Source organism: Tiliqua scincoides, chromosome 10 (genome assembly GCF_035046505.1).
Source record: "Tiliqua scincoides isolate rTilSci1 chromosome 10, rTilSci1.hap2, whole genome shotgun sequence".
In the NCBI taxonomy this organism is placed as follows: domain Eukaryota; kingdom Metazoa; phylum Chordata; class Lepidosauria; order Squamata; family Scincidae; genus Tiliqua; species Tiliqua scincoides.
This window is the reverse complement of record NC_089830.1, coordinates 19,719,564-19,731,928: the sequence shown is the minus strand read 5'-3', so window position 1 is coordinate 19,731,928 and position 12,365 is coordinate 19,719,564. Positions and strand designations below refer to the sequence as shown.

Below are 12,365 nucleotides of genomic sequence, written 5' to 3'. Positions count from 1 at the left end.
ATTGCAGGAGGCAGAAAAAATTTATACTGATCAGGAGGATATAAATAAAATAATTACAAATTATTATGCTAACTTATACAAAAGTTAGAAAATAGATCAAGTAGAAGTAAAGAGCTACTTGGATAAACAAAAGTTAACAAAAATGTCTGAAGAACAAAGAAAAATTCTATATAATAGAATAACTCCATGTGAAGTTGTAGAGGCAATAAAGAAGATTAATACAGATAAAGCTCCAGGTCCAGATGGCCTAACAGGTAGATTTATAAATGTTTAGAAGTAAGTCTACCATTGCTTAACACGATGAATGATTTTTTGCAGACTGGGAAAATGCCAGTTTCATGGAAAGCAGCAAATATAACTTTGATTCCTAAAGAAGGACAGGATTTGATGGACATAAAAAATTACAGACCTATTTCCTTGTTGAATAATGATTGTAAAATATTTACAGCAATTTCAGCAACTAGAATGAAGAAGATTCAGAATGAAGAGAGCCAGGGTGGTGTAGTGGTTTGGGAGGTGGACTTAGACCTGGAAGATCAAGGTTCAAATCCCCCCTTAGCCACAAAGCTTCCTGGGTGACCTTAGGCCACTCACTTTCTCTCAGCCTCACCTACCTCACAGGGTTGTTGTAAGGACAAAAGGAGGGGAGCAGCTGTGTACACTGCCCTGAGCTCTTTGGAGAAAGGGCGGTATAAAAATGTGGATAAATAAATAAATAAATAAAAATAAGATATTACAAAATCTTAATACAAGATCAATGTGGTTTTTTTTTACCAAAAAGACACATGAGTGATAATATCAGAATAGTATTGGATTTGTTGGAGTACTATGATAAAAGAATAGAGAAACAATTAGCATTGATTTTTTTTAGACTTTGAAAAGGCGTTTGACAATTTGAGCTGGACTTTCTTGATTATCGTCTTAGAGAAGATGAATTTTGGAGGGAATTTTATTCAATGGATAAAATCAATCTACACAGCACAAACTGTGCAGGTAGTGGTAAATGGAGAACTATCAACAGTGTTCGAGATCCAAAAGGGAACACGACAAGGATGTCCACTGTCACCACTTTTATTTATACTTGCCTTAGAAGTGTTGTGTAGAGATATCAGACAAGATGAAAGACTACAAGGCGCAAAGATTAAAAAATGCATGCTTCAAATTAAGAGCGTTTTCAGATGATATGGTTTTGATCTTAGAAAGACCTTTAAAAGACATCGAGTTGTTGATGGTTAAGTTGAAGAAATCTGAATTATTAGCAGGATTTAAGATAAACAGAAAACTAAAATTTTATCCAAAAATATGAACATACAAGACCAATCAAAGTTGATGAATAAAACCGGGTTCAAAGTGGAAAAAAAGATTAAGTATGTAGGTATTATTTTGACTAATATGAATTGTATGTTATTTCAAAATAATTATGTTAAAGTTTGGTGTGAAATCAAAAAAGATTTTGTAAGATGGGAAAGGTTGAAATTATCTTTTTTGGGAAGGATATCCGTAATCAAAATGAATGTATTACCAAAAATGCTTTTTCTTTTCCAGAATATACCAGTATTACTTTCTGATAAACCTTTTAAAAGAATGGCAGAATGACAGGTTTTATATAGCAAGGGAAAAAACGAAGAGTGAAATTTAAGATTTTGCAAGATGCAAAAGAAAGAGGAGGTTTAGGACTGCCAGACCTGAAGACTTATGCATCGTGTTGTTTTCTGTGGCTTAAAGAATGGATATTGCTGCGAAATAAAAAATTGTTGAAGTTAGAAGGATATGATTTAAGATTTGGTTGGCACAGATATCTTTGACATGATAAGTTGAAAGTGAATATGGAATTTAAGAATCATTATGTTAGACGTGCACTGTGGAAGATATGGAATCATTATAAAAAGAGGTTTTGTAATAAAATCCCACTCTCAACCTCACCACAAGAAGCACATTTTGGTTTGGGAATAGCACAAAGAGACAAATGGTTATTGTAAAAGAATATATTGAATTTTAACCAAGATCAATGTATGTTGAAGTCTAGAGAAGAATTGATTGCAGAGGGTTTTGACTGCCAATGGTTTATGTATCTACAATTATTAGAAAAATTTAAAACTGATAAAAAATTATATGGCTTTGAAGAGGGAGAGACAATATTGGAGAAACAATTAAGATCAGATGAGCAAGTAATATCTAAAATATATACATTGCTTTTGAAATTTGAAACAGAAGATGAACAGGTCAAAGAATGCATGATCCAGTGGGCAAAAAATGTGGGCCATGAACTCTCAATGGACAGATGGGAGAAACTATGGATAAAACAGATAAGATTTACTCTAAATGTTCATTAAGGAAAACATATATAAGATGATTTATCGATGGTACGTGACACCAAGTAAACTAGCCAAAATGTATGAAAGTATGTCCAATAGGGCAGGAGGTCTGGTCTAGAGGGTAGAGCCTCCGTCTGCCTGAAGATAACATCCACAAGGTCGCCAGTTCGAGGCCACCGGCACCGTGCGAACTTGGAGCAGCTGACAAGCTGAAGCCGAGCTATTTCCATCTGCTCCGAGCGTGGGAGGATGGAGGCCAGAATGTGAAGCCAGATCGGAATGAAACACCTTGAATGTAGTGGCTCTTGAAAGAAAGAACCTTCTTTCAAATTGTAAAAATCCCTATTTAATAAGGGATTTAAATAAAAGCCTGCCTATGTAAACTGCCTTGAATAAAGTCTTGAATAAAGACCAAGAAAGGCGGTATATAAATACCTGTTGTTGTTGTTGTTATTATTATTATTAGTTGTTGGAAATGTAAGAAACAAGAGGGAACCTTTTACCACATGTGGTGGACATGTTCGAAAGTAAAAAAATATTGGTTACAAATTCATGTACAGATACAGTTGATCTTAAAAACAAATGTACAGTTGAAGCCAGAGGTATTTTTATTAGGTATGACAGATGTGGAAAGAAAAAGTGAAGTTTTATTTTTGTACATGATAAGCGCTGCCAGAACACTCTATGCTCAATATTGGAAGACTATAAACATACCCTCGATAGAAGAATGGTGGACAAAACTTATGAACTTTGCTGAGATGGACAAACTCACAACTTTACTGAAAGAGAACTCAACAAAAAACTTCTTGAAAAATTGGAAACCAATTACTGACTTTTTGAAACAGAGAGAAAATAATAATTTAATGTATTATGGATCTGAAGTTTAGTTTTAAAGGATTAGGTAATACTATAGAGTAACATTTGTTAATGTTTTGACTTTATATATATAAAATATAAGTAGTTAGAATTTTTTGGCTTCGCTCTTGCTACACCATTAGAGTATACATAGTTTTTTTTTTCTTTTTTCCCCTTTCTTATCTTTTTTTTTGTTTATGTATTTGTTTATGTATTTTTATTATAGTTGTTTATTGTTCTTTTTTCAATGTAAATGTGTCATGTTTGACAAACTAAATTAAAAAAAAGATGTACCCAGAACAGACATGGAGCCAAACATGAGTCTTCCCTCATGAGGAGGCTACCATGTGAGCCAGCCCAAGACGGAAGTCAGATTCTCAGAGTTAATGAATTGGAGCACAGAACAGTTGGCTCTCCAAGTGCCACAGCCCATATCAGCTCTCCTTGTTAATTAGGCCATGTCTCACCTGAGGTTGGGGAGAGGAAGCCAGGGGTCCTGGGGATGCCACAGCTCATCCCTTCTGCATCTAAAGGGAAAACACACAGACTGTGAGATGGTCAGGAGAGAGAAATAAACAAAACTCCCATCAACTTCTGCTCACTTCTCTCCAAGCTATCGACAGACATCACCATCCACAGTTCCAAACAGGACTCCAAACAGACTCTTCCAAACAGGGTTCTTTTCTAAAGCCAATGGGAGCACATATGGTTGGTTGGCGCTTTTTCAGTCATAGGCATGCCTGAAGCTCACTCACCACTAGACGGCCTTTGGGAAGGACCCAGCACCTACAGCGCTGGGTGCTGTAAATGTGCCATAAAGCACGTTTATGGTACCTGGCAAGTAAATAGTGCTGCCTCTGGACCCGCACCAGTCAGGTGCTAGGCCCAGCTCTGGCAGGAATAGGACATGCCACCGCCGTAAGTTCAACTGCCAGGCAGCAGTGAGACCTCTGGGGGGCGTGTGGGATGAAGGGAGGAACCTGGGCAGGAGGAGAGTGGGATCGGGGCAGCTTTGTTGTAACCTGCAAACAGGCAAACTTTATACCTTTACTCATGCATCATTCATATATGGAACTCCTTGTCACAGGACAGCCGGTCTAGATGCCTTTAAAAAGGGGATTGCACAGATTGATGGAGGAAAAGCCCACCACAGGTTACAAGTCATGATGACTGTTAAGCATATTCTGGGTTTTTGAGGTAGCCTATCTCTGAATGTCAGGCACAAGGGAGTGGCAACAGTGGCTTCCATCATGTGGTCTTGAATGCTCTCAGAGGTTTTTGTTGGGCCACTGTGAGCTACAGGAAATTGGACTAGATGGGTCCTTGGCGTGACCCAGCAGCATTCTTATGCGCCAAGAATTTTGGAGGTCATGTATCTGGATCATACTCAGATAAGACGTGGTAATACCTTTTCAGCCACAGGAGTTACTTACAGAACAAATACAACACTAGAAGCAACCTAGGAGGACTTGGTTGTTTCTAGGACTGACATGTGCCCACACACTTTGAAATCCAAGGGTCTTGCCCCATTTTTTCCTAGTTATTATTTCCCACCATGCGCACAGACACATCTGTGAAAGGATCCATTCCAACAACACATCTAGGACTACCAGGTAGACCAAAAAGCTGGTTTTGGCTAGCTTATGGATGCCACAACCCTTCCAGCTTCCTGAAGCACAGCGTTCAGAAAACCAGCAACTGTACAGAGTAATAGAAGGAGGAGAGTGTTACCAGGTTTGAGTCCTGGGCTGGGACGCTCCGAGAACAGTTCCACACACTCACTGGGAAAGAAACCCACCTAGAAATAAAAGGCAGGTAGACAGAAGTTACAACAGAGACAGATAAGAAAACAAGATCACTCAGCTTTCTACATCGTATCTACATTGGTCATTCACTTATCACACCAACTGATGGAAATGGTCTTATTTGGCAATTTCCAAGACTTCCCTGTCAGCCCAGAGTGTTAATAACTTTGTTTTATAATCTCTTTTTTGGGGGGGAGGTTGGAAGAAGACTCTGGTTGTGAAGAGACAACTGATAAGAGCCATTTGAGAGGCATCCTAACCTACAGGGGCCACAGATGACTTTGGCCCACTGTTGCTTTTGACTGGACGGGTCGTCCAGTGCCTGATAATGACACAAAACTCTAGTTGATCAGAGGCACAAAAGTGTGCATGAATCGAGAGCAGCACAATCTCTTGCGAGCCTCCTACAACCCTCTGAAAATGCGCCAGCTGTCACCAGCCCTTGTTTGTTTCAACCAAGCATCTGTGTGTTTTCTAAGTGCAACTCACTATCTGCCAACAGCAGAGGTAAGTGAATTCCACCATCGCATGTGTGACATGTCCGTGCCAAGAGCACTGCCATGCACTCAGCCTCTGTCTCCTTGAGGTTGCGGTGCCAGGAGAAAAGGATGACTGCCGAGATGCTCCTTCCGGCACAACATTTGAACCCTTTTGCTAATCCGACAGCACTACAGGTCAGAATGACAGGTTACACAAAATTGGATATCAAAAGTCCAGTGCAATCGTGCACAGAAAAAGAGGAAAGCAGACTGGATTTAAGGAGGGGGGGGATTCACTATAAAAAATGTATCTCTAGGTTGAATGTGATACAGGAAATGCCTCCTTCTGGGGCACAAGGAAATTCCTATCCTCAGTGTGGATGCTTTGCAGCAGAGAAGTAGTGGGGGAGGAAGGCTTAACCCCCCCCCCCCACAAGTTATTTTCCTCCCCTTGTAGCTCTTCCACACACACCACTTCTACCAAGTACCGGGTCTATGTTTGGAAAGAAGCACAGGACTACAAGCCCAACCAGGAAGAAAGCAGGAGAAAGATGAGTTGCAGGGAGAAAATAATGAGCTGGAAAGGGTTCAGCAACCTAGTCCCCTAAATCCAACCTGGAATCCATGCTTCCCACGCCACCAGCTCCTGTCCTCCTTGGGCGGCATATCTATCACAGAGATGATGTCTCCAACCTATACCAGGCAGATGAAAAAAACGACAAATGTCAGCGCACAAAGACATGCTGTGCCCTGGTCTGCCCGCAGCTGAATTCAGAGATGTCACCTTCCTATAAAGCAGGGGTGCCCAAATCCCAGCCCTGGGGCCACTTGTGGCCCTCGAAGGCTCCCAATCCGGCCCTCAGAGAGGCCCCAGTCTCCAATGAGCCTGTGGCCCTCCGGAGACTTGCTGGAGCCCGTGCTGGCCTGATGCAACTGCTCTCAGTGTGACGGCCAACTGTTCAACCTCTTGTGTGAGCTGTGGGACGAGGGCTTCCTCCACTGCTTCCTGTTTCACATCTGTGATGCAGCAAAGGAAAGGCTGACCTTGCTTTGTGCAGGGCCTTTTATAGGTCTTGAGCTATTGCAAGACCTTCATTCATTCATATAAGTTCCATCTCTAATAATAATAATAATAATAATAATAATAATAATAATAATAATAATAATAATAATAATAATAATAAACTTTATTTGTATCCCGCCCTTCTCCCTGAAAGGGACCCAGGGCGGCTATAATATATTCCTTTAATATGAATGAATATTAAATATATTATATTTAATATAGCTCCCCTATATTCATAATATATTCATTTATGTAAATTTATACAAATTTGAAATGTAAATTAATTCTTTTTTTCCCCGGCCCCTGACACAGTGTCAGAGAGATGATGTGGCCCTCCTGCCAAAAAGTTTGGACACCCCTGCTATAAAGTCAGTGCTGCAAATTAATATACTGAATATTTAAACAGTGCTTTCTCAAAGCGCATCACATACAGGATCATACATATGAAACCGCCTTCTATGGAGTGAGATCATAGGTCCATTTACACTGGTAGCAGACCTTCAGAGTTTTGAGGCAGTGGGGCCTTCCTCCGAGATCCTGAAGACTGTACCTGGGATCTTCTACATGTAAATCAGCTGTTTGGCCACTGAGGTATGGTACCATTATCACATTAACTTTCCTAACAGCCCCGTAAGGTAGGTCAGCATAAATCACCCTATGTAACAGAAACCACAGCAATTATATTGACTAATTAGCTTGCTTTTAACTTGGGTCACTGCTTCAACTAAAGCCAAATTAGACTTGCAGTTTTGAAAAATCACACATATAAGATCAGGGCCAGCCTTCCCAATGCTTGAATGCTAAATGCTGCCAGCCTCTGCTTCTGCCCCTCTCCAGCATTCTGGCTTCGCACTCCCTTCCCTCCACATTTTCTCTTCCTCTCTTCCTTCCCCTCTTTCCGTTTCCAATCCATGGAGCTGAAGGACAAATTGAGGCAAGTAGGAAGACGGAGAAGGCAGCGAGCTGCTGCCTGAGGCAACAGCTTCAGTTGGCTTCATGGATGGGCCGGCCTGAACAAGATGTATCTCAAGACACTCCAAGTATAACGTAACTGAACGCTTTCCACATGCGCTGCCTCCGACGCATTCTCGGCATCACCTGGCAGGACAAAGTTCCAAACAACACAGTCCTGGAACGAGCTGGAATCCCTAGCATGTATGCACTGCTGAAACAGAGACGCCTGCGTTGGCTCGGTCATGTCGTGAGAATGGATGATGACCGGATTCCAAAGGATCTCCTCTATGGAGAACTCGTGCAAGGAAAGCGCCCTACAGGTAGACCACAGCTGCGATATAAGGACATCTGCAAAAGGGATCTGAAGGCCTTAGGAGTGGACCTCAACAAGTGGGAAACCCTGGCCTCTGAGCAGCCCGCTTGGAGGCAGGCTGTGCAGCATGGCCTTTCCCAGCCTGAAGAGACACTTGGCCAACAGTCTGAGGCTAAGAGACAAAGAAGGAAGGCCCACAGCCAGGGAGACAGACCAGGGACACACTACACTTGCTCCCGGTGTGGAAGGGGTTGTCATTCCCGAATCGGCCTTTTCAGCCACGCTAGACGCTGTTCCAGAACCACCTTTCAGAGTGCGATACCATAGTCTTTCGAGACTGAAGGTTGCCAACAACAATGTACAGCCACATCTTTATAGGCATATATTCAGTGTGTTGCACGTATCCTGTAAAAATGTGCATGTAGATGAAGACGGTGGTTGTCAAACCATTTAGCACCAGGATCCACTTTTTAGAAGCAATCTGTCAGGACCCACTGAAAGATGCCATTGACCTGGAAGTGATGTCACGGCCAGAAGTGACATCAGTAATTTAGATTTCAAATTTTAGCCGCAATCAGACAAAGATCCCCTTACCCAGTGCGCTCGTGCTGTTATTTTGCATAGTTCGGAATTCAAACATTCCAGCTTGGAAGTCAATGCAGAATGCAGACTTGGGTCCTCCCTCCAACCACTCAGTCCCGCCCCCTTTCCAGCACCCCACCTATTCAGGCTCTCTCCCACCAGGAGCCTGCCCTGCCCGTCCGCATCCAGTACTTAGGGCCCAATTCTTTCCAATTTTTCAGTGCCAATGATGTAGCCATGCCAACGGGGTATACACTGCATCCTGATGTGGAGGGGCAGTCATGGAGGCCTCCTCAAGACAAGGGAATGTTTGTTCCCTCACCATGGGGCTACACTGAGGTTACATCAGCCCTGGGAAGTTGGATAGGATTGGGCCCTCAGTGAATTTCCTCCCGAACCCAGCATATATACCATAACAACGTACGTTATGAAAATGCTCTCAGTCACCAGAGCACCTAAGGTCATGATAAGGTCCAGCAAACCTAGCCAGCACTGAACCAACATAATGCCCAAGCATCTGCCCCAGAATCCTTTGCAATAAGCAATGGAATTTTGTGGCAGACATATAGGGGCCTTCGGTAGTCAAGTCGATGGAGAAAAGAGCCCCCTGAATGCACAAAGTTAAGAGAGAAGTAACTCTTTGTCTACCCAAGCAACGATTCAGCTGGGAAAAGGGATGGAAATATCACTTATGGGACATGTCACGTGCATGCAAAGATCGGAAAAGCATGCATCACGGGGGGGCTCACCTCAAAGGAGAGCTCATCGGGTGCTTGGGCTGTGTACCGTTTGACAACATGAGCGGCCGCAATTGCCGGAACATTTATAGAGGCTTCCTCATTCACCAGCAGACGGTTGCCATGATTATCAATCTGAAATGAAATGGGGAAGGAGAGGAAGTGCAGACAAAAGAGGAAGAGCCCTAGAATGTTCTGGGGGGGGGGGTCATCTGGGCATGGATGGGAAGCAGTGACGGTTGCCTAAGCAAGCAAGAAACATAAGACGTGGACTCCAACCATGGCCTCACTGAACTCAGCATTGCCCAAACTGACTGACAAAAGGGTTTCACAGCCAGGGATTTGCTCTGCCCAACTTGGAGATGACGGGGATTTAAGCTGGGACTTTCCACATGCCGAAGGTGCATCCCCCCCTCCCTGGAGCTCCCAAGCTTGATGCCATAATGCTAGACAGGCTCCGTTGCATTCCACGGCAATGTTGCTTACCTCCATCCAGGTGAGAGCAGGTCCACAGTTGATGTTGCTGTCGACAATGGCCGAGAGCTTCTCCAGGTACTGGGAAAGCTGGGGCACAAGAAGCTGGGGAGAAGGGGGGGCAAAGAGCACGTTTGGCCCTCTCCTGGATCCAAGGGAGCCAGCAGAAATCAGCAACTACACGAGAGTACTTTGGCTCCAAACCGGGATTCTTAAACACAGCCAAATTGGATCACCTGCTCTTCAAACCCATTCCAAATCACCAGACATAAGAACATAAGAACAGCCCCACTGGATCAGGCCATAGGCCCATCTAGTCCAGCTTCCTGTATCTCACAGCGGCCCACCAAATGCCCCAGGGAGCACACCAGATAACAAGAGACCTCATCCTGGTGCTCTCCCCTACATCTGGCATTCTGACTTAACCCATTCCTAAAATCAGGAGGTTGCGCATACACATCATGGCTTGTACCCCATAATGGATTTTTCCTCCAGAAACTTGTCCAATCCCCTTTTAAAGGTGTCTAGGCTAGACGCCAGCACCACATCCTGTGGCAAGGAGTTCCACAGACCAACCACACGCTGAGTAAAGAAATATTTTCTTTTGTCTGTCCTAACCCACCCAACACTCAATTTTAGTGGATGTCCCCTGGTTCTGGTATTATGTGAAAGTGTAAAGAGCATCTCCCTATTCACTCTGTCCATCCCCTGCATAATTTTGTATGTCTCAATCATGTCCCCCCTCAGGCGTCTCTTTTCTAGGCTGAAGAGGCCCAAACGCTGTAGCCTTTCCTCATAAGGAAAGTGCCCCAGCCCAGTAATCATCTTAGTCGCTCTCTTTTGTACCTTTTCCATTTCCGCTATGTCTTTTTTGAGATGTGGCGACCAGAACTGGACACAATACTCCAGGTGTGGCCTTACCATAGATTTGTACAACGGCATTATAATACTAGCCGTTTTGTTCTCAATACCCTTCCTAATGATCCCAAGCATAGAATTGGCCTTCTTCACTGCCGCCGCACATTGGATTGACACTTTCATCGACCTGTCCACCACCACCCCAAGATCTCTCTCCTGATCTGTCACAGACAGCTCAGAACCCATCAGCCTATATCTAAAGTTTTGATTTTTTGCCCCAATGTGCATGACTTTACACTTACTGACAGTTCAACAGCTCTGCTTCCTTTCCATCAGGAATGTTATGGCTTTGTTGCTATTGCTTCATATCAGGAATAGAACCTGCGCCATGCCCTCTTGCCCCCACTCCAGAAAGCCACTGCTGAAGAAATAAGGAAGCTCAAGCCCTTGTAGGAAATCCGTAAAAGGGTGTAGCATCCTTTCATTCCAGCAGGCTTCGAGTTCACCTGATGGTTGGGGTTTGACACCGGACATGGCCTTACACACCAGTTCTGATCAGTGGCCCATCTTTAACAAAGGGCTCAAGGAAAGGGAGGGCACCAGGATGCAGGTCTCTTGTTATCTGGTGCGCTCCCTGGAGCATTTGGTGTGCCGCTGTGAGATACAGGAAGCTGGACTAGATGGGCCTATGGCCTGATCCAGTGGGGCTGTTCTTATGTTCTTAACTACAATTCCCAGGAAGCCTTGCAGGTCTCTTGTTATCTAGTGCGCTCCCTGGGGAATTTGGTGGGCCGCTGTGAGATACAGGAAGCTGGACTAGATGGGCCTATGGCCTGATCCAGTGGGGCTGTTCTTATGTTCTTAACTACAATTCCCAGGAAGCCTTGCAGGTCTCTTGTTATCTAGTGCGCTCCCTGGGGAATTTGGTGGGCCGCTGTGAGATACAGGAAGCTGGACTAGATGGGCCTATGGCCTGATCCAGTGGGGCTGTTCTTATGTTCTTAACTACAATTCCCAGGAAGCCTTGCAGGTCTCTTGTTATCTAGTGCGCTCCCTGGGGAATTTGGTGGGCCGCTGTGAGATACAGGAAGCTGGACTAGATGGGCCTATGGCCTGATCCAGTGGGGCTGTTCTTATGTTCTTAACTACAATTCCCAGGAGGCCTTGCAGGTCTTCTTGTTATCTGGTGTGCTCCCTGGGGCATTTGGTGGGCCGCTGTGAGATACAGGAAGCTGGACTAGATGGGCCTATGGCCTGATCCAGCGGGGCTGTTCTTATGTTCTTAAAGTTTTGAAACAAAGGACGTTGCCTCACCTGACAGCCATAATAACCTGTCGCACACGCACTTAAACTTGATCTTGTTGCTTGCAAAACAACCAAATATGGACTGGTGGCAGGAAGGGACGGACTAACACAGGGAAGGCTCTATTCCTCTTTCAATGCAGGTTTGTGAATTTGCTTCCAGCCGAGTCAGACATTGGTCAATCCTAATCAGTGGCATAGCTGGGCGGGGGGCTGGGGGGTACAGGGCCCTGGGTACCATGCCTTGAGGGGTGTCAAAAGACTCCTCTGCTCTTGGGGGTGGGTGAAGCCAGCTGGGTGCCTGTGAGGGATCACGCTGGGGGATGCAAGAGAGGGTACTGTGGCAGTGAGGAGGCCTCCTCACCACAGTAGTACCTTCTCCTGCAGCCCCCCTCACAGGCATTCAGTTGTTGCATGCTGCTCTGAGCGGCCAACCTTTTTTTTTTTTTTTGCTAGAAAAGCCATCAGCCGCTCAGATCCGCATGCAACCACTCTGAGCATGCCATAACCCAAAAGCAATTGGCAGTGACACCATCACGTCACCACAATTACTTCCGGGTCAGCCACTTCCAGGGCTAATATCAAGAGTCATGTCCCCAGCTGCCAGTGGGGCCATCTTTGCCAGTGA

At 44.5% G+C, this 12,365-nt stretch overlaps 1 protein-coding gene across 1 annotated transcript in view; it reads right to left on the bottom strand.

Annotated features, from left to right (window-relative positions):
• Positions 1–12,365, bottom strand: part of ARHGAP33 (Rho GTPase activating protein 33) — a 56,125-nt gene that overhangs the window by 26,159 nt on the left and 17,601 nt on the right. The window contains exons 6-10 of the mRNA XM_066638598.1: positions 9,590–9,682; positions 9,116–9,238; positions 6,070–6,147; positions 4,902–4,968; positions 3,638–3,697 (exon numbers count right to left, since the gene is read on the bottom strand). Of these exons, the coding sequence (XP_066494695.1) occupies positions 3,638–3,697; positions 4,902–4,968; positions 6,070–6,147; positions 9,116–9,238; positions 9,590–9,682 (421 nt within the window). The remainder of the gene's footprint in view (positions 1–3,637; positions 3,698–4,901; positions 4,969–6,069; positions 6,148–9,115; positions 9,239–9,589; positions 9,683–12,365) is intronic.